The following is a 21,356-nucleotide window of genomic DNA, read 5'->3' as shown; positions in this document are numbered from 1 at the left end:
TCCAGGTGTACCCTGCCTCTGTCCACAGACAGCTGGGATAGGCCCAGCCCCCCCTCAGCCTTCAGCTGGATTACACGGATATAAAAAAATGGATGAGTGCTGCTGTTTATGTTTTCCTGTTTCTCACCAGTGAGTCTCACACATGGCCTCCGGCCTCCAGAGGAATTTTCCGTCTCTGTAGACGCAGACGGCGTTTGGATCGTCAGCCAGTAAAGGGTACTCTGAGAAGTTCTCCTCATTATCTGGACTGTGCACCAACACAACGTACATCACTTCCTGTTTGTACAGGACGGTCTCGTGCACCCGCATGACGGGCTGAGCACCGGCACAGAACTGAGGAAACAGACAACAAAGAGGTCAGAGTGGAAGAAGGCCTCCTCCTCAGGGACCTGGACTGAGTGCTGCAGACTCTCAGGGTCCGGGGGGGGGTCTCACCTGCTGGCTGTAGGCCTGCAGCACCTCCTGCAGGGGGAAGCTGAAGCGGTACGAGCCCAGCCTGGACCTCTCCAGGAAGGCCGGGGAGGTGGCGAACCTCTTCAGGAAGCCCCCCTCCTGCAGGCCTGCTCCTGGGTAGGTGGTCTGCAGCAGCCTGGTGTCGGCAGCCTCCACCTCCTCCGGTCCCACCTGCAGACTCCACCACACCAGCCCATCTGGGAACGGATCCCTGAAGCCCCCGTCCCCCCTGATCCCTCTTAACCCTGTCACACCCATGGACTCACGTTTTTTAGTTTCATGTTTTAGGTTATGTTTTTGTGTCAGTTCATGTCTTAGTTTTCATTGCACCCTGGTAATTAGTTCACTCACTGCACCTGTTTATTCCCCTCCAGCTGCACCTTGTCCCAATCACGTTCACTCCCTATATATGTTCTCAGTCCTTTTTGTTCGGTGTGAGATTCTACCATTTCCCATGTGTCTTACCCCACGTTACCGAACCTTCCTGGCATGTTGCCTTTGTTCCATGTTCCATGTTCCATGTTCCATGTTCCATGTTCCATGTTCCATGTTCCGCGTTCCCTTCGTCAAAGCTAAGTATTTATTTATCCCTTGCCATGTCAAGTCTTTTTGTTTGTTGTTCATAGTTTTGATTTTTGAATCCGGCCCAGCCACGCCTTTTGTTTGTTACTTTGTTTTTTTTGTGAAATAAATCACCCTTTTGCCTTTGAAGTCCGCATCCGTGTCCTCCCTAAAACACACACCTGACAAACCCCTTTCCATCGGTGTCGTGTTTCAGGAGAGACACGTGAAACTCTGGGATGTTTTCTTTGAAGAGGTATTGATTATACAAACCAAAAGCTTCCTGTTTCAGGTCATTCAGCCTCAGGTGCTGATGTTCAACAAAATGTTCCGTCTTGTCTCTCCTGTTTTTTCGTGTCTGCATGGTCAGCTGCAGGATGGAGAGCAGGAACAGAAATAAAAAGTTCTTCTTGTCAGGACTTTGTGCTCACAGTCTGCTGCTTTGAATAGAACTGATCTTTGATCGATGGGGAAGTAGATATAGTGAGCCACACCCTGTGTTTGCCAGCTCAGCCTTCAGGTGCGGTAACCAAGCTTACCACCACAGATCCTACTTCGTGAAAAAAAAAATTTGGTTACTCTGTGCCTACAGGGCAGCAGACCTGTTCAACAACAAGACATCACACGCACCTGTTATATGAACTGAATTCTGCCTCATTCACTTTATCCCCTTAACGCCTGAATTTATATAGCTTATTGTTGACTTTTATTGTATTTTCTGTGCACTTCTTGTAAAGCATTTTGTGACCTTCATTGTCTGTGAAAGGTGCTACATAAATAGATATTACTTACTTACTATTAAAAAAAGGTTTTGTGTGTGTTTTAGCCTTTAAGTAGATGGTAAATAATGCTAAGATTATTCATTTCACTTGTGCACAAAAAATAAATAGAAATTTTGGTATTGGGGGAATAAAGATGCTATCTCAGCTGGTTGATTGAGTCAAAAGGTTTGTAGCATATATGCGACAATAGGCGTTAAGGGGTTATTCTACAGTTCTGTCCCAAACTGACATGTTTTAAGAATAAAACACCTTCACCACAATGAAGACAGACTCAGAATGATGAGTGTGAACAATAATTCATGTAATTCAGAGTTTAATGAACCATGAACAGGAGCTGAAGCTTTGCCTGCTTTCCAAATGAGTTTTCCTCTGACTTCATATAGCTGACAGATCCACATCAGAAACAACTGGGGCTGAACCCATTTAGCACAGTCCTAAACTTTAGAACTTACCTGTAATCATAAATATGAAATGAGTGACGTGTGAACACAGGAAAGAGCTGCTACTGTTCAGCTGCATAGAAACATCTGAGTTGATCTAAATCTGAAGAGACTCCTGTTCTGTTCACAGTATTATTCTAATCTACAGAAGATGTAGAGGCAAAAGCTGTTTGCTCTGGTGAGAAATAATGGAGGGCAAGACATATAATGGGTATGGTTTGTTTTGATAAAGCACCTAAGCTGAAGATATTTAAAAAAAATGTTTGCGAGGGATGTTATATTTTCTAATTAACTCCTCAAAGGTTAAAATATTCCCATTGTTACCATAAATATATTTTACATGTTTTACCCCTCTATCTGCCCACAATTTGAAACCTGCATCAGCTCTCCCTGGTCTGAAGGAGCTGTTGCCCCAGATTGGGCTGAAGTAAGAGAGGGAGGGGGGGTATTTTAAGTACTTACTGACTTCTTGCCAGACTTCAATCATGTTTTTCACTATAGGATTAGAACATGATATTTGGAGTTTTTTAGGTTCATCTGAGTATAGATAACTGGGAAATGGGAGACTTAGGGAGCTCGATTCAATATCCTTCCATGACAGTGATCCATCTGTGTTGAAGTAGAACATAAACTTTCTTAGCTGTACTGCCCAAAAGTACCACCGCAAATTAGGGCACTGTAACCTTCCTCTGTTGTACGGAAGGTATAACAAAGACAGGTGAAGCCTAGGGCGTTTATTATTCCATAGAAAGCTATTGAAGGATTTTTCCAATCTGGGGAAGAAGTTTGGAGGAGGCGGCAGAGGGATGTTCTGAAATAAATATAAAAGTTTGGGGTGAATGTTCATTTTAAGAATATTAATTCTTCCAATCAGAGAAATAGGAAAACCGGATTATCCCACGCAAGATTTGGATATATGTGCCGACATAGGGCTGTAGTTAGCTTCTACTAAGTTTTCCAGTTTAGGAACAATTTGAATACCTAGGTAAGTAAAGGAGTCCACTGTTCTATGGTGAACATAAGTGGGTGGATCCGACCTCTCCTTCGAGTTTAGAAGCATTATGGAGGATTTTGCATTGTTGATTTTATAGCCTGAAAGTTTTCAGAATAACTTAATGAGGTTCAGGAGGGATGGAATAGACTTATCTAAGTCACTAAGGAACAGGATGACATCATCAGCGTAAAGAGCTATACGATGTTCAAGATCTCCGATACCCATACCTGTGATTCCACTATGTCCTCTCACAGCAATGGCAAACGGCTCGATTGCAATTCTAAAAAGTAAGGGGGACAGTGGGCAACCCTGTGTACAGCCTCTTTTAATTTTTATCGGTTTCGAAAAATTGTTGTTTGTGATAATTTCTGCTAAGGGCTCATTGTACAGAAGTTTAACCCAATTGCAAAAACCCTCCCCTAAACCAAACCGTCCAAGAATTTCAAATAAATAAGTCCACTCCACCCTATCAAAGGCTTTCTCGGCATCTAATGCTAAAAAAGCCGTGTTCGGTGCCCTTCTCTGATTGTGTAAGATGTTCCAGACCCTTCTCACGTTGTGAAAGCCATGACGTCCGGTCATAAAACCACTTTGATCTGCCATTATTAGACCTGGAAGCACAGGTTCTAGTCTTTTTGCCAAAATTTTACAGCGTGTCGATCTTCTGTGTTCAGAACCTGTCAGACACGAATCCTTTTGGTTCTGTTCAGATCATGGTGTCACTGTTTCCTGGGTCCAGACCTTGGCTTATTCACTGAAGTCTGTCAGAGGTCACAAAGTTCATTTGGTCAGACCTAGGAAACAGATGACCTTCTGTATTTCCTTTTGTCTTTACTGTTACTGTTACTGGCTGCTTCTCCTGTTTGCTGCAGGAAGGTGAACATTTCCTTTATGTGGACAAATAAAGTCCAGTTTTATCTCCTGTGGGTGGTGTTCAGCTGGACCGAAGCCTGATGTAGAGCCGAACCATCGGGGCCAAAGATGGCTGTTCTGAACAAATCAGCACTCACAGTCATTCATTCATCTGTGTGACTGACTTGGAGCTGACTTTTCTATCCCAATACACTGAACCAAAATACAAAGCAACACTTTGGTTTTTGCTCCCAGTTTTCATGGTCCATCCATCCATCCATCCATCCATCCATCCATCCATCCATCATCTTCATCTTCTCCGGGGATCGGGTCGCGGGGGCAGCAGCTTGAGCAAAGAGACCCAGACGTCCCTGTCCCCGGCCACTTCCTCCAGCTCTTCTGGGGGGACCCCGAGGCGTTCCCAGGCCAGCCGAGAGACATAGTCTCTCCAACGTGTCCTGGGTCTTCCCCGGGGTCTCCTCCCAGTGGTGCCCCAGGAGGCATCCTAACCAGATGCCCGAGCCACCTCATCTGACTCCTCTGGATGCAGAGGAGCAGCGGTTCTACTCTGAGCCCCTCCCGGATGACCGAGCTTCTCACCCTATCTCTAAGGGAGAGCCCAGACACCCTGCGGAGGAAACTCATTTCGGCCGCTTGCATCGCGATCTCGTTCTTTCGGTCACTACCCACAGCTCGTGACCATAGGTAAGGGTAGGATCTCGTTCTTTCGGTCACTACCCACAGCTCGTGACCATAGGTGAGGGTAGGATCTCGTTCTTCCGGTCACTACCCACAGCTCGTGACCATAGGTGAGGGTAGGATCTCGTTCTTTCGGTCCCTACCCACAGCTCGTGACCATAGGTGAGGGTAGGATCTCGTTCTTTCGGTCACTACCCACAGCTGGTGACCATAGGTGAGGGTAGGATCTCGTTCTTTCGGTCACTACCCACAGCTGGTGACCATAGGTGAGGGTAGGATCTCGTTCTTTAGGTCCCTACCCACAACTCGTGACCATAGGTGAAGGTAGGATCTCGTTCTTTCGGTCACTACCCACAGCTCGTGACCATAGGTGAAGGTAGGATCTCGTTCTTTCGGTCACTACCCACAGCTCGTGACCATAGGTGAGGGTAGGATCTCGTTCTTTCGGTCACTACCCACAGCTCGTGACCATAGGTGAGGGTAGGATCTCGTTCTTTCGGTCACTACCCACAGCTCGTGACCATAGGTGAGGGTAGGATCTCGTTCTTTCGGTCACTACCCACAGCTCGTGACCATAGGTGAGGGTAGGATCTCGTTCTTTCGGTCCCTACCCACAGCTCGTGACCATAGGTGAGGGTAGGATCTCGTTCTTTCGGTCACTACCCACAGCTCGTGACCATAGGTGAGGGTAGGATCTCGTTCTTTCGGTCACTACCCACAGCTCGTGACCATAGGTGAGGGTAGGATCTCGTTCTTTCGGTCCCTACCCACAGCTCGTGACCATAGGTGAGGGTAGGATCTCGTTCTTTAGGTCCCTACCCACAGCTCGTGACCATAGGTGAGGGTAGGATCTCGTTCTTTCGGTCCCTACCCACAGCTCGTGACCATAGGTGAGGGTAGGAACTCGTTCTTTCGGTCACTACCCACAGCTCGTGACCACAGGTGAGGGTAGGATCTCGTTCTTTCGGTCACTACCCACAGCTCGTTACCATAGGTGAGGGTAGGATCTCGTTCTTTCGGTCCCTACCCACAGCTCGTGACCATAGGTGAGGGTAGGATCTCGTTCTTTCGGTCACTACCCACAGCTCGTGACCATAGGTGAGGGTAGGAACATAGATTGACCGGTAAATCGAGAGCTTCGCCTTCTGGCTCAGCTCCTTCTTCACCACGACGGGCCGGTGCAGAGCCCGCATCACTGCAGACGCCGCACCGATCCGCCTGTCAATCTCCCGCTCCATTCGTCCCTCACTCGTGAACAAGACCCCGAGATACTTAAACTCCTCCACTTGGGGAAGGATCTCATTCCCGACGCGGAGAGGGCATTCCACCCTTTTCCTCCACTTGGGTGTCAGAAGGGGGCAAATACAGAATCAGCTGGGTGTCATCTGCATAGCAGTGGTAGGAAAAGTTATGGGAGTGGATGACAGAACCAAGAGATGATGTGTAGAGGGAGAAAAGAAGAGGACCCAGGACCGAACCTTGGGGAACCCCGGTGGTGAGCCTGCGTGGCTTCGACACAGACCCTCTCAGTGTTACCTGGTAGGAGCGACCTGTCAGGTAGGATGAGAACATGGAGAGTGTTTAGTTTTCATGAGCTGAACTCAAAGATCTAAAACATGTTCTACATACACAATAGACCTATGTCTCTCAGATGTTGTTCACAGATCTGTGTAAATCTGTGTCAGTGAGCACTTCTCTGCCGAGATAATCCATCCCCCCTCTCAGGTTTGGCTTATCAAGATGCTGATCAGATGCATGATCGTTGCACAAGCAGCCGATGCAACCAGGAAACTTCACTCACAGAAAAACAACACCGGGCACATTCCTAGAGGGGAAAAACATTTACCATCACACAAACACGGGTGTGGCTCACTAAAATAATAATAATAATCAATTACATTTGTAAAGCACTTTTCATTTCATACGGAATCTCAAAGTGCTATGCTGATGGTGGCAGACTACTGGATTGTAGCCACAGCTGCCCTGGGGCACACTGACGTCTACGTTCGGCAGGTGTGGCTCACGGTAAAATCGACTTCCGTTCGGCTTCACTGAGTGAATCCATTTTTTCTTGTTCTCATCGACTCTTTGCAGTTTAAATAAACAGCGTTCAAGTATCTGTCAAGTTTATCTGTAGCACATTTCATGTACAGAACAGTTCAAAGTGCTTCACATGAAATAAAAGCATGGCAGCAGGGAGTGGAAGAAGCATTAAAAATACAGAAAATAATATTTCATCAGTCAGTTGGCATCAACTGGTGTGTGTCAGGTGCTTTGATGGAAGAACAGGTCAGCTTCTCTGGAAGGCATCACAGGAACACACAGTTAAAACAGCTGTAAACACTTGGATCTTAGTAGTCTGTGTATGTTTCACTGATTTCCTGTGATCATTAAGCTGTGCTGTAAGTCAGATACATGCTTAAGTTTGTGTTTTGTCTTTATATTTTCTGATTTCTCTTGTGTAGAAGCAACGCTTTACTTCCCCGTGATGAATCTTCAAGCATCACTTGGTCAAATGATGAAACTTTTCACGTCTTTAGACATTTCGAAAACTTTCTGAGTCGTTGTCACCTGTGAGGAATGTGGTGTGCTGTCTTTGAGGTTGTGTTCATCATGAAGTTATTTTCCATGATAAGTTTGAATATTTAAATGAGGCTGAGGCTCAGAGGGAGGAGCTGTGGAAGCAGATATAATACAGAGCTGCGGGGAGAAGGAAACTATTCAGCTTCAGGACGTCTTCAGTTACACACCGTCACAGAGAAACAGGCCGGAGACTGCAAACATGGCCAGCAAAATGTCACGTAAGTTCAATTACTGCGTAATACTGCTGTAATATAGTGTTTAATTACAGCTTTATGCTGCTGTAATACAGTGTTTAATCACAGCTTTATACTGCTGTAATATAGTGTTTAATTACAGCTTTATGCTGCTGTAATACAGTGTTTAATCACAGCTTTATACTGCTGTAATATAGTGTTTGATAACAGCTTTATGCTGCTGTAATATAGTGTTTAATCACAGCTTTATGCTGCTGTAATATAATGTTTAATTACAGCTTTATGCTGCTGTAATATAGTGTTTAATCACAGCTTTATGCTGCTGTAATATAGTGTTTAATTACAGCTTTATGCTGCTGTAATATAGTGTTTAATTACAGCTTTATACTGCTGTAATATAGTGTTTAATTACAGCTTTATGCTGCTGTAATATAGTGTTTAATTACAGCTTTATGCTGCTGTAATATAGTGTTTAATCACAGCTTTATACTGCTGTAATATAGTGTTTAATAACAGCTTTATATTGCTGTAATATAGTGTTTAATAACAGCTTTATGCACTTTAACCAGCTCTTCTTTACAGAGCACTTTTACTCCTACTTTCACAGTGAATGATGTCATAATAAGGAGCTAATGGATGAGAAGGAGAAAGTGATACAAACACGAGTCTAATCACTTTTAAAGCCCTTCCAGCCTGTGGTGTGTTAGATGTTGGTAAGGGCCTGATGTAACGCTTCATGTTGGTGTATGCTGTGGTAGCATCACCAGCTGCTCAAAGAAGACATTAATCATCTGCTTTGAGCTTTTAAGGACACACCCTCCCCTCCCTAAAAGAATACTTGTTTTCTGTCATGAAATGTTTTGTAGAATAAAGTTTCCTCTCGATCTTTGTTTCGTGGTGTTTCCTGGTAAAATGAGTCATGTCTGTTTAAAATGTTTCTTCTTGCTCTGACTTTGAGTTCATCGCCTTATTACTGTCCACTTTGACCTGCAGACAAATTCAAATGTGCATTCATTAAAACTTTCCATTTACATCCTCATGTCGTCATCAACATGAATAATGTGTTATTTTCCCACAGAGCCAAACAAACCAGAAATCAGGATGGTGCTCATTGGGAAAACTGGAGCTGGGAAGAGTAAATCAGGAAACACCATCTTACAAAGGAAAGATGCTTTTAAATCCGAAGCGTCTCCTTCCTCACTGACATCAGTTTGTAAGAAAGAAACAGCAGAGTTTGAAGGTCAAACTGTGTCTGTGGTTGATACTCCAGGTCTGTTTGACACCAGAAGCAAGGAAGAAATGATGAGAGAGCTCGCTAGATGCATCTCGTTTGCTGCTCCTGGTCCTCATGTGTTCCTGGTTGTGATCCAACTAACCAGATTCACAGAAGAAGAAAAAAAAACTGTCAAAATAATTCAGAAGGTATTTGGAGAACAGGCAGCAGGTTACACGATGGCCTTGTTCACCCATGGAGATGATCTGGAGGCAGATAATGTTCCCATAGAAACGTTCATCAATGAAAATGCAGATCTTCGTGCCTTCATCGATCAGTGTGGTGGAGGACATCATGTCTTCAACAACAGAAAGGAGGATCCTGCTCAGGTCAGAGAGCTGCTGAGCAAGATCAACGCCATGGTTCAGAGAAATGGAGGAAGCTACTTCACCAACGAGATGTTTGAGGAGGCTGAGAGAGTCATCAGAGCGGAAACAGAGCGGCTGCAAAGAGAAAACCCACGTATGACGCCGACTGCAGCAAGACAACAGGCAGAGGAGCACAATCCATTTATTACGGCTGCCATTGCCATTGGGGTTGGACTTGTAGCTGGAGCTTTGTTAAGTCCAGGAGCAGCAGCAGGAAGAAGAGAAGTAGGAGGAGCTCTTATTGGGACTGTGCTTAGAAGTGCTCAGGTGGTTTGTCTTATAATGTGATAACTATTCTATTTCTGATGAAGCTGCAGCTCCTCAAAAAATAAGAAAAGATTGTTTTTGCTTTTCCTGCGGTTTTACTGGATGTATCATCATTTCTAACTGTTTTATATCACAGTTAGCACAGTCTTCTTTTCACTTACAAATACTGATGTGTTGTCATATAATCGATGGGATCTTCTTGCTCTTGTTATCTTATTGTGCTTATATCTGATTGGACCATATTATTGAAGGGTCTTGAAATGACATTTGTTGTGAGTTGGGGCTATATAAATAAAACTGAATTAAATTGATTGATCTGCTTTTATCCAATGAGTCCTAATGAGCTGTGAACAGCAGCTTCATGTATCCTCTGCACTGTTTCTGTGTTCTGACATGCTAATAAACACAAAGATCCAAATAAAATCTGTGTCAGAGTTCATCTTTTCAGCAACACCACATGAAGGAAATGTTTTTAATGATGATCAGAGGGTACCTGACACTCTGCTGTTTTCAGGCTCAGACCTCAGAGTAAAAATACTGAAAAAACTGAAAATACTTTGAAAGCATCGGCATATTACATATACATTTTTTATTATGTATTTTTTGTTACACAATACAAAAAGACAATCACCAGTTTTCAGGATTACACTTTTTTTTTTTTGGTCAGTTGGACCAACAGTTTTCTTGTTTTCTCAGTTTTCTTTTACATAATAAAGGTTTATTATTGCTATTATATAAATGTGAAGTAATTACTTCTGAATTAATTATATTGAAAGGGAAAAAAACTGAACTTTTTTCTGCTGTTTAAATGTTTTTATAATTCACGGGTCAAAAATGACCCACAAGACAATTTTTGAACCCTAGTGGTGTACAGCCCACATGGAAACATAAACAAAAATAAAGTCTGACTTTTTCTAATGATGGGGTCCCTTTAGGAAAAGTCACAACATTTCAAGTTGGAAAAAGATAGTTTAAACTATTTTTTCTACAGCTAAACATGGTGGTGGCTCACTTTGGACCCGCAGGACAACAGGAGGGTTAAACAGGACAACAGGAGGGTTAAACAGGACAACAGGAGAGTTAAACAGGACAACAGGAGGGTTAAACAGGACAACAGGAGGGTTAAACAGGACAACAGGGGGGTTAAACAGGACAACAGAAGGGTTAAACAGGACAACAGGAGAGTTAAACAGGACAACAGGAGGGTTAAACAGGACAACAGGAGGGTTAAACAGGACAACAGGGGGGTTAAACAGGACAACAGGAGGGTTAAACAGGACAACAGGAGGGTTAAACAGGACAACAGGAGGGTTAAACAGGACAACAGGAGGGTTAAACAGGACAACAGGGGGGTTAAACAGGACAACAGGAGGGTTAAACAGGACAACAGGACAACAGGAGAGTTAAACAGGACAACAGGAGGGTTAAACAGGACAACAGGGGGGTTAAACAGGACAACAGGAGGGTTAAACAGGACAACAGGAGGGTTAAAGAACAGCATGACACCCCCGCCTTTCCGCTTACTGCCGCTCGTACGGCTGTGAAGCCGGGGTCCACATATGACTCTGGTGTGTTGTCGTTCAGCCAGGACTCAGACAAACAGATCAAACTGCTCTCCTTATGCAGCCGTTGGTTCAACACACTTGTTTGTTTGGTCTTAGCTTAAGAGAGTTAAGCCCAATTTATGGTCGGTGACGCAAGACGCAACGCAAGACGCAGTGCAAGCCACTATCTACATCACATCCGGCGGCGTGTTCATCTTCCGGTTTCATCCCCTAATAAAAGACCGCTGTTTTCAAACGCCAAGGTAGAAAGCGAAGAAGAAGAAGAAGAAGCATGAATCCACTCAAAGAGAGACTTGCCGAAGAGGTCCTGGCGGGGAATTTCCCTTCATCATAGTAGGCTTGTCATTGAAAAAACCCGCTGCTCCACCTACTGTCCTGGCGGTGAATCGCCACGCAGCACACGCAACCGCCGACAAAGCAAAATGAAGCATAAACGTCTCGAGCCATTAACGCAAGCGCAAGGGCAGTTAAAAGAGGTATAACTCAGGCTTTACAATTCAGTTTGTTCAAGAGGGGGATAAAGTCAATAAGACGATCAGGAGGCACGGCAGCTTGGAGGATGCTTGTGATTGGGAGATGCAGGTAGATTTAGGAAATAAGCTTGTTGTTCCCCAGGAAATAGCCTCTACAAATCTAAGGCCTGATATAGTTTTGTGGTCTAGGAGTAGAATGAGAGTCTATTTCATAGAGCTGACTGTTCCTTGGGAGGAGTTAGTAGCAGAAGCATATGAAAGGAAAAAGCTTAGGTATGGGGAGTTGGGGGCAGAAGCAGAGCAGCGAGGATGGAAAGTTAGAATCTGTCCGGTGGAAGTAGGATGCAGAGGATTTGTTGCAAAGTCTGTTGTCTCATTGCTGAGGGAGCTGGGTGTAAGTGGACAGAGTGTGAGGAAAATAGTGAAGGAAGTGTCAGATGAGGCAGTAAAGTCCAGTCAGTGGATTAGAAGAAGCAATAGCAGCTGGGGCCCAGCAGGGGGAGCACTTAGGGTAAACAGACTCTTGGAAGAAGCAAAGAAGAAGTTCAAGATATTTAAGTGGAGGGTGTGGCCCATGTGAGCCTTTTGAAACCAGGCGGCCATTTTAGGTGAGTTGGCCTGTATGTCCTTGTTTTTGCTGGCATTTTTAGTGACTGTAGGACTGTTTAGGTGAGTTTGTCTGCTGAATCTGCTAGTGTGTCTTGTCCTGCCTCCACCTCTGGCACCCTCTATACTTTCATTACCCCCTACCCGAACCAGGGTTTGCATCCCCACCCCGCTGTGACTGGTGGGCAGTTGGTGAGAGGCTGGGGTAGCTGGTGGTTGTGAAAAAAAAGATGGTGGTTGTGGTGTGAGGAGCAGTGATGGCTGGCATTAGGGGGGTGACTCTGGGACGCCAGTGATCACTCTCTAGCCTCCTGGAGGTGTCGTGGGCCCAACTAGACGAAACGCTGATGAAAGGAGGTTCCCACCTGATGACCCCAATGACATGTTGGTCAGCACTGCTCACTGATCTGTATTATAGGGATTATTCACTGAGTCTGGTCCATTTTTTTTCTTTAGCACAAGTTTCTAGTGTTTACCTTAAATTGGTAGTGAGTTAGCCTTTCCCATAATCACCAAGGGCAGAAAAGGTTTGTACCTCCACCTCCTGTTGTGCGTCTTTGCCTTTAGTTTCGCTCCAGCTCTGCATCCACGGTACAGCTTTTTAAGCTTTGTGGTAAAAAAAAAAAAAAGATGTAATCCTGAAAACTGGTGATTGTCTTTTTGTATTGTGTAACAAAAAAACATGATAAAGAATGTATTGAATTGAATAGATAAATAACAAGTGGTCCAATTAAAACTCCTGGGTTCCCCCGTCCGTCTCAGACTGTGAGTGCAGCTGCCGTCCAGCAGGGGGCGCCACCGCAGCAGCCTGAACATGGATGTTACTGGGTGAATAACGTGTCTCCCCCAGTGGAGCGAGTGCAGACAGAAGCAGTCTGCTGAGTCTCAGAGCTGGACCGGCAGCAGGACTCTGCAGCTCCAGAACAAGTGTTTCTGAGGCAGGAGACGGTGGCAGAGCGGCGGTCGCTCGCAGCTCGCAGTCAGTCCGACTCTGTCCTGACTCTGTCCTCCTCGCCGTCCGGCAGCATGGACCAGCCTCGCCGGGGATTACTGATCATCGGCTTCCTGCTGCAGATCCACAGCTGTGTCTGCTTTCCCATCAGCTCAGGTGAGATCCGCCGCTTTCACGCCGCCTTCTTCTTCTGTGGTGGCTCAGTCCTCCAGCCCGTGACCTCTGACCTTTCAGTCTGTCTCCTGATCCGCTCCACATTTCTCTCATAAATCTCAGTGTTTGTGTCTCAGGCGTTCAGAGAATGTGAAAAAATTCAGATCCCATTTCATCATATCCTGTGTGTGCATGTGTGTGTGCATGTGTGTGTACGTGCACTCCCTTTTCCACTTTAAATCATATCACACACACACACGCGCGTCTTTCAGTTCTTGTGAGGACCGCAGAGGGGATCACGGATCTCTCAGCCGGCTGATACGGCACCAAGCCGGGGCCCCGAGGAGTCAGGGGGATCCTGGTGGAATCCCAAAAATTTTCTGTAGTCCAGAAAAAGACCAAAGAGCGACGAAGGTTCGATACGGAGGAGACTCAAAGATCGGCCGCAACGTGAGGAAAGCGACCAGGATGCGACGCAAAAAGACTGAAAGCAGAAAAAAGACGAGAAAGTGACCGAATACGAGCCCGGAGAGCCGGAAAAGGACCCGAAACAGACGCTGAATCAGCCTCAGAACGCAAAAAACTACTAAATGAGACACAAAGCAGAGATGATAAACAACCAAAACCAGGCCGCAAAACTTTAGATTTAAAGCGAAGTGAAAGATGTGGAAAAGAAATGCAGAACAAGCCAAACGGGAATAACACAACAGAACAAAAAATAACAACAAATTAATCAAAACAAACAAAAATCTGATGAGAATATCTACAAAAAAGCTAAACAATTAAGATGTGATTAAAATGATCAAAATAAAATGTGATGAAAAAAAAACGACTGGGTGTCCAGGGGCCCGTGGTCCAGGGGCCCGTGGTCCAGGGGCCTGTGGTCCAGGGGCCCGTCGTCTATGGGCCCGTGGTCTATGGGCCCGTGGTCCATGGGCCCGTGGTCCAGGGGCCCGTGGTCCAGAGGCCCGTGGTCCAGGGGCCCGTGGTCCAGAGGCCCGTGGTCCAGGGGCCCGTGGTCCAGGGGCCCGTGGTCCAGGGGCCCGTGGTCCAGAGGCCCGTGGTCCGGGGGCCCGTGGTCCAGGGGCCCGTGGTCCAGGGGCCCGTGGTCCAGAGGCCCGTGGTCCAGGGGCCCGTGGTCCAGGGGCCCGTGGTCCAGAGGCCCGTGGTCCGGGGGCCCGTGGTCCAGAGGCCCGTGGTCCAGGGGCCCGTGGTCCAGGGGCCCGTGGTCCAGAGGCCCGTGGTCCGGGGGCCCGTGGTCCAGGGGCCCGTGGTCCATGAAGCATGTGATGTCATCACGGTGTACACCTGGGGCAGGATTGTGTGTCACAGGGAGCAGAAACTTTAGTTTTAGGGCTGATTGTGTCACATGTGAGTTTAAATCTACAGACGATGTTAAAGTTGCTGCTTTTAATGGATCAAATAAAAGAGAAACTTCCATCTTTCTGCATCTTTCAGTAAAAACAGTGTTCATTAATCCAGCCGAACTCCCCACAAGTTTTCAGCTAACAGCTCTTTGGGAATCACCTTGTTGCTGCAGAAATCCTGTTTTCTGTCTGTCAGACTGTGTTATCTTTGGCTGGATCAGGACTTTCACTGAGAATAAGAGAAGCTACTGTTGGTCATTATATAATACTAAATCAAACAACTGAGGTTAACATAAAAAAAAGAGAAACTTAATCTTCTGGCTAGCTAACCCTCCGACAGCATCAAATGAAGGTTATACCATCCTTCTGAGGTCACTGAATCTTTCTCTCTCTCTGTCAGATTCTCTCCATCAGGTTCTGTCAGAGTTCAGCATCGTCCACCCGGTCAGAACCGACTCAGAGGGGCGTGTCTTGTTCACAACAGACTCCGCCCACCAACTCACTCGTGCGAAGAGACACGCCCCTTCAATTGAAGACACGCCCCCCAGCTTGAACAATGTCAGAAGGACTAAAACGGACACGCCCACTTTACAAGAGACTCCGCCTACAATGACATCATCATTTAGCCGTAACTGGAGTGGAGAAGTAGAGGACGAGGTGGAGCTCTTCTACAACGTGACGGTGTTTGGTCAGGAGCTCCACCTACGGCTGCATCCCAACTCTCGCCTCATCGCCCCCGCCGCCACCATGGAGTGGGAGGAGTCAGGACAGCTCCGCTCTGAACCAATCAGAGATGTCGGCTGCTTCTATACGGGAACGGTGTGCAACATGGACGACACGTCGGTCGCCATCAGCAACTGCGATGGGCTGGTAAGTGTTCTGCGATCACGAGGACATAACATGACTCAGCAGAAACGTGAGGGATGATCATATGTTGCTGCTCAGGAGGAGCCTGAATCCTCAGGAGTAAAAACATTACAGAACATAAACCTCGGGGTGACCTTTAACCTTTAACATGCTAACTGAGGCCCGCAGAGTCTGAGATGTAGCTCTTGGGTTTCTGACCTCGGGGTGACCTTTAACCTTTAACATGCTAACTGAGGCCCGCAGAGTCTGAGATGTAGCTCTTTGGTTTCTGACCTCGGGGTGACCTTTAACCTTTAACATGCTAACTGAGGCCCGCAGAGTCTGAGATGTAGCTCTTTGGGTTTCTGACCTCGGGGTGACCTTTAACCTTTAACATGCTAACTGAGGCCTGCAGAGTCTGAGATGTAGCTCTTGGGTTTCTGACCTTGGGGTGACCTTTAACCTTTAACATGCTAACTGAGGCCCGCAGAGTCTGAGATGTAGCTCTTGTGTTTCTGACCTTGGGGTGACCTTTAACCTTTAACATGCTGACTGAGGCCTGCAGAGTCTGAGATGTAGCTCTTGGGTTTCTGACCTTGGGGTGACCTTTAACCTTCAACATGCTAACTGAGGCCCGCAGAGTCTGAGATGTAGCTCTTGGGTTTCTGACCTTGGGGTGACCTTTAACCTTTAACATGCTAACTGAGGCCTGCAGAGTCTGAGATGTAGCTCTTGGGTTTCTGACCTTGGGGTGACCTTTAACCTTTAACATGCTAACTGAGGCCTGCAGAGTCTGAGATGTAGCTCTTGGGTTTCTGAGCTTGGGGTGACCTTTAACCTTTAACATGCTAACTGAGGCCTGCAGAGTCTGAGATGTAGCTCTTGGGTTTCTGACCTCGGGGTGACCTTTAACCTTTAGCATGCTAACTGAGGCCTGCAGGGTCTGAGATGTAGCTCTTGGGTTTCTGACCTCGGGGTGACCTTTAACCTTTAACATGCTAACTGAGGCCCGCAGAGTCTGAGATGTAGCTCTTGGGTTTCTGACCTTGGGGTGACCTTAAACCTTTAACATGCTAACTGAGGCCCGCAGAGTCTGAGATGTAGCTCTTGTGTTTCTGACCTTGGGGTGACCTTTAACCTTTAACATGCTGACTGAGGCCTGCAGAGTCTGAGATGTAGCTCTTGGGTTTCTGACCTTGGGGTGACCTTTAACCTTTAACATGCTAACTGAGGCCTGCAGAGTCTGAGATGTAGCTCTTGGGTTTCTGACCTTGGGGTGACCTTTAACCTTCAACATGCTAACTGAGGCCCGCAGAGTCTGAGATGTAGCTCTTTCGGTTTCTGACCTTGGGGTGACCTTTAACCTTTAATATGCTAACTGAGGCCCGCAGAGTCTGAGATGTAGCTCTTGGGTTTCTGACCTTGGGGTGACCTTTAACCTTTAACATGCTAACTGAGGCCTGCAGAGTCTGAGATGTAGCTCTTGGGTTTCTGACCTTGGGGTGACCTTTAACCTTTAACATGCTAACTGAGGCCTGCAGAGTCTGAGATGTAGCTCTCGGGTTTCTGACCTTGGGGTGACCTTTAACCTTTAACATGCTAACTGAGGCCTGCAGAGTCTGAGATGTAGCTCTTGGGTTTCTGACCTTGGGGTGACCTTTAACCTTTAACATGCTAACTGAGGCCTGCAGAGTCTGAGATGTAGCTCTTGGGTTTCTGACCTCGGGGTGACCTTTAACCTTTAGCATGCTAACTGAGGCCTGCAGGGTCTGAGATGTAGCTCTTGGGTTTCTGACCTCGGGGTGACCTTTAACCTTTAGCATGCTAACTGAGGCCTGCAGAGTCTGAGATGTAGCTCTTGGGTTTCTGACCTTGGGGTGACCTTTAACCTTTAGCATGCTAACTGAGGCCTGCAGAGTCTGAGATGTAGCTCTTGGGTTTCTGACCTTGGGGTGACCTTTAACCTTTAGCATGCTAACTGAGGCCTGCAGAGTCTGAGATGTAGCTCTTGGGTTTCTGACCTCGGGGTGACCTTTAACCTTTAGCATGCTAACTGAGGCCTGCAGAGTCTGAGATGTAGCTCTTGGGTTTCTGACCTTGGGGTGACCTTTAACCTTTAACATGCTGACTGAGGCCTGCAGAGTCTGAGATGTAGCTCTTGGGTTTCTGACCTCGGGGTGACCTTTAACCTTTAACATGCTAACTGAGGCCTGCAGAGTCTGAGATGTAGCTCTTGGGTTTCTGAGCTTGGGGTGACCTTTAACCTTTAACATGCTAACTGAGGGGAACACAGAGATCTCAGACTGCCACTGCAGCAGAATATAGAAGGAAAGAAATCATCCGTCACACTTGCCAACACGTTTAAGCGTTGGACCCAAAACTGGCTCGTGTCCCTGAACTGAAAACCAGAGGCTGAGTGGAAATGTGATCAGTCAGAGATAATAATTCATGGATGACAGCATCCAGAACATCATCATCCTGAAAGAGGAAGCTGGTGAAAACGGAAGTTTGGACAGCCGTCAGTGCTTTTTGAGCCTCCTGACTTTCCGTATCTGTCAGCGCTGGGACTGATTACACATGTCGTCCATTGTGGTGATGCTCCTGCTGGAGGGTGAAGCAGATCCACTCAGTTTCTGCTCCCAGCAGCTGGGAGGTGGAAGCAAAGCGAACAGAAAGCAGCAGAAACACATGAGAGCAGGGAAGATTTAAGGCCCTCAGACGCTGTAAAACGTGACGGATGGAAGCCACTTCTCCACAGAAGTTCCTCTGTGAAGCCCTCCGCCCGAGCCTCACTTTGTGCAGCGTGGGCAGGGCTGCTGAGTGAAGCCAGATGTGGAGGAAAGATGAGACGCGTTCAAAGTGGACGGCAGGAGGAATGAGAGTGAGAGGAATATTTTCCTGCCTGAAGAAGTGCACACGGTGGTGGACACCAGACAGAATCCAGCAGAAAAAGTTTGTTTTGGTTCATCTGCAGAACTGCTGCTGGATGTTCAAGTTCAGGCCTGACCCGATTCACACTTTATAATGCTGAGTCATACTTTATAATGCTGATTCACGCTTTTATAATGCTGAGTCATACTTTATAATGCTGAATCATACTTTATAATGCTGAATCACACTTTATAATGCTGATTCATACTTTATAATGCTGATTCACACTTTATAATGCTGATTCATACTTTATAATGCTGATTCATACTTTATAATGCTGAATCACACTTTATAATGCTGATTCACACTTTATAATGCTGATTCACACTTTATAATGCTGATTCATACTTTATAATGCTGATTCACACTTTATAATGCTGATTCACACTTTATAATGCTGATTCACACTTTATAATGCTGATTCATACTTTCTAATGCCGATTCATACTTTATAATGCCGAATCACAATTTATAATGCCGATTCACACTTTATAATGCCGAATCACACTTTATAGTGCTGATTCACACTTTATAGTGCTGATTCACACTTTATAATGCTGAATCACACTTTATAATGCCGATTCACACTTTATAATGCTGATTCACATTTTATAATGCTGATTCACATTTTATAATGCTGATTCACACTTTATAATGCTGAATCACACTTTATAATGCTGATTCACATTTTATAATGCTGATTCACACTTTATAATGCTGATTCAGACTTTATAATGCCAATTCACAATTTATAGTGCTGATTCACACTTTATAATGCTGATTCACACTTTATAATGCCGAATCACAATTTATAATGCCGATTCACACTTTATAATGCTGATTCACACTTTATAATGCTGATTCACACTTTATAATGCCGAATCACAATTTATAATGCCGATTCACACTTTATAATGCCGATTCACACTTTATAATGCTGAATCACACTTTATAATGCTGAATCACATTTTATAATGCTGATTCACACTTTATAATGCCGAATCACACTTTATAATGCCGAATCACACTTTATAATGCTGAATCATACTTTATAATGCCGATTCACACTTTATAATGCTGAATCACACTTTATAATGCTGAATCATACTTTATAATGCCGATTCACACTTTATAATGCTGAATCACACTTTATAATGCCGATTCACACTTTATAATGCTGAATCACACTTTATAATGCTGAATCACACTTTATAATGCTGATTCACATTTTATAATGCTGATTCACACTTTATAGTGCTGATTCACACTTTATAATGCTGAATCATACTTTATAATGCCGATTCACACTTTATAATGCTGAATCACACTTTATAATGCCGATTCACACTTTATAATGCCGAATCACACTTTATAATGCTGAATCATACTTTATAATGCCGATTCACACTTTATAATGCTGAATCACACTTTATAATGCCGATTCACACTTTATAATGCTGAATCACACTTTATAATGCTGATTCACATTTTATAATGCTGATTCACACTTTATAGTGCTGATTCACACTTTATAATGCTGATTCACACTTTATAATGCCGATTCACACTTTATAGTGCTGATTCACACTTTATAATGCTGAATCACACTTTATAATGCTGATTCACACTTTATAATGCCGAATCACACTTTATAATGCCGATTCACACTTTATAATGCCGATTCACACTTTATAATGCCGATTCACACTTTATAATGCTGAATCACACTTTATAATGCTGAATCACACTTTATAGTGCTGATTCACACTTTATAATGCTGATTCACACTTTATAATGCCGATTCACACTTTATAGTGCTGATTCACACTTTATAATGCTGATTCATACTTTATAATGCCGAATCACACTTTATAATGCTGATTCACATTTTATAATGCTGATTCACACTTTATAGTGCTGATTCACACTTTATAATGCTGAATCATACTTTATAATGCCGATTCACACTTTATAATGCTGAATCACACTTTATAATGCCGATTCACACTTTATAATGCTGATTCACACTTTATAATGCTGATTCACACTTTATAATGCTGATTCACACTTTATAATGCCGAATCACACTTTATAATGCCGAATCACACTTTATAATGCTGAATCATACTTTATAATGCCGATTCACACTTTATAATGCTGAATCACACTTTATAATGCTGAATCATACTTTATAATGCCGATTCACACTTTATAATGCTGAATCACACTTTATAATGCCGATTCACACTTTATAATGCTGAATCACACTTTATAATGCTGAATCACACTTTATAATGCTGATTCACATTTTATAATGCTGATTCACACTTTATAGTGCTGAATCACACTTTATAATGCCGAATCACACTTTATAATGCTGAATCATACTTTATAATGCCGATTCACACTTTATAATGCTGAATCACACTTTATAATGCCGATTCACACTTTATAATGCTGAATCACATTTTATAATGCTGATTCACATTTTATAATGCTGATTCACACTTTATAGTGCTGATTCACACTTTATAATGCTGATTCACACTTTATAATGCCGATTCACACTTTATAGTGCTGATTCACACTTTATAATGCTGAATCACACTTTATAATGCTGATTCACACTTTATAATGCCGAATCACACTTTATAATGCCGATTCACACTTTATAATGCCGATTCACACTTTATAATGCCGATTCACACTTTATAATGCTGAATCACACTTTATAATGCTGAATCACACTTTATAGTGCTGATTCACACTTTATAATGCTGATTCACACTTTATAATGCCGATTCACACTTTATAGTGCTGATTCACACTTTATAATGCTGATTCACACTTTATAATGCCGAATCACACTTTATAATGCCGATTCACACTTTATAATGCTGATTCACACTTTATAATGCCGATTCACACTTTATAATGCTGAATCACACTTTATAATGCTGATTCACACTTTATAATGCCGAATCACACTTTATAATG

The 21,356-nt window shown here is 44.5% G+C and overlaps 3 protein-coding genes across 3 annotated transcripts in view; 2 read left to right on the top strand and 1 right to left on the bottom strand.

The window, feature by feature from the left end:
- Positions 1-21,356, bottom strand: part of LOC142401780 (uncharacterized) — a 337,909-nt gene that overhangs the window by 138,012 nt on the left and 178,541 nt on the right. The window lies entirely within an intron of this gene.
- On the top strand, positions 7,434-13,047 carry LOC142401860 (GTPase IMAP family member 9-like). The gene is made up of 3 exons (XM_075487321.1): positions 7,434-7,582; positions 8,637-9,424; positions 12,961-13,047. The coding sequence occupies exons 1-3, from the start codon at positions 7,564-7,566 to the stop codon at positions 13,045-13,047; spliced, it is 894 nt and encodes a 297-aa protein (XP_075343436.1). The 5' UTR covers positions 7,434-7,563.
- LOC142401776 (A disintegrin and metalloproteinase with thrombospondin motifs 2-like) overlaps positions 12,929-21,356 on the top strand; it is a 67,580-nt gene continuing 59,152 nt past the window's right edge. The window contains exons 1-2 of the mRNA XM_075487241.1: positions 12,929-13,218; positions 14,983-15,452. Of these exons, the coding sequence (XP_075343356.1) occupies positions 13,137-13,218; positions 14,983-15,452 (552 nt within the window). The 5' untranslated portion in view covers positions 12,929-13,136. The remainder of the gene's footprint in view (positions 13,219-14,982; positions 15,453-21,356) is intronic.

Source organism: Odontesthes bonariensis, chromosome 16 (assembly GCF_027942865.1).
Source record: "Odontesthes bonariensis isolate fOdoBon6 chromosome 16, fOdoBon6.hap1, whole genome shotgun sequence".
Lineage (NCBI taxonomy): Eukaryota > Metazoa > Chordata > Actinopteri > Atheriniformes > Atherinopsidae > Odontesthes > Odontesthes bonariensis.
This window is presented reverse-complemented; position numbering and strand designations above follow the sequence as displayed.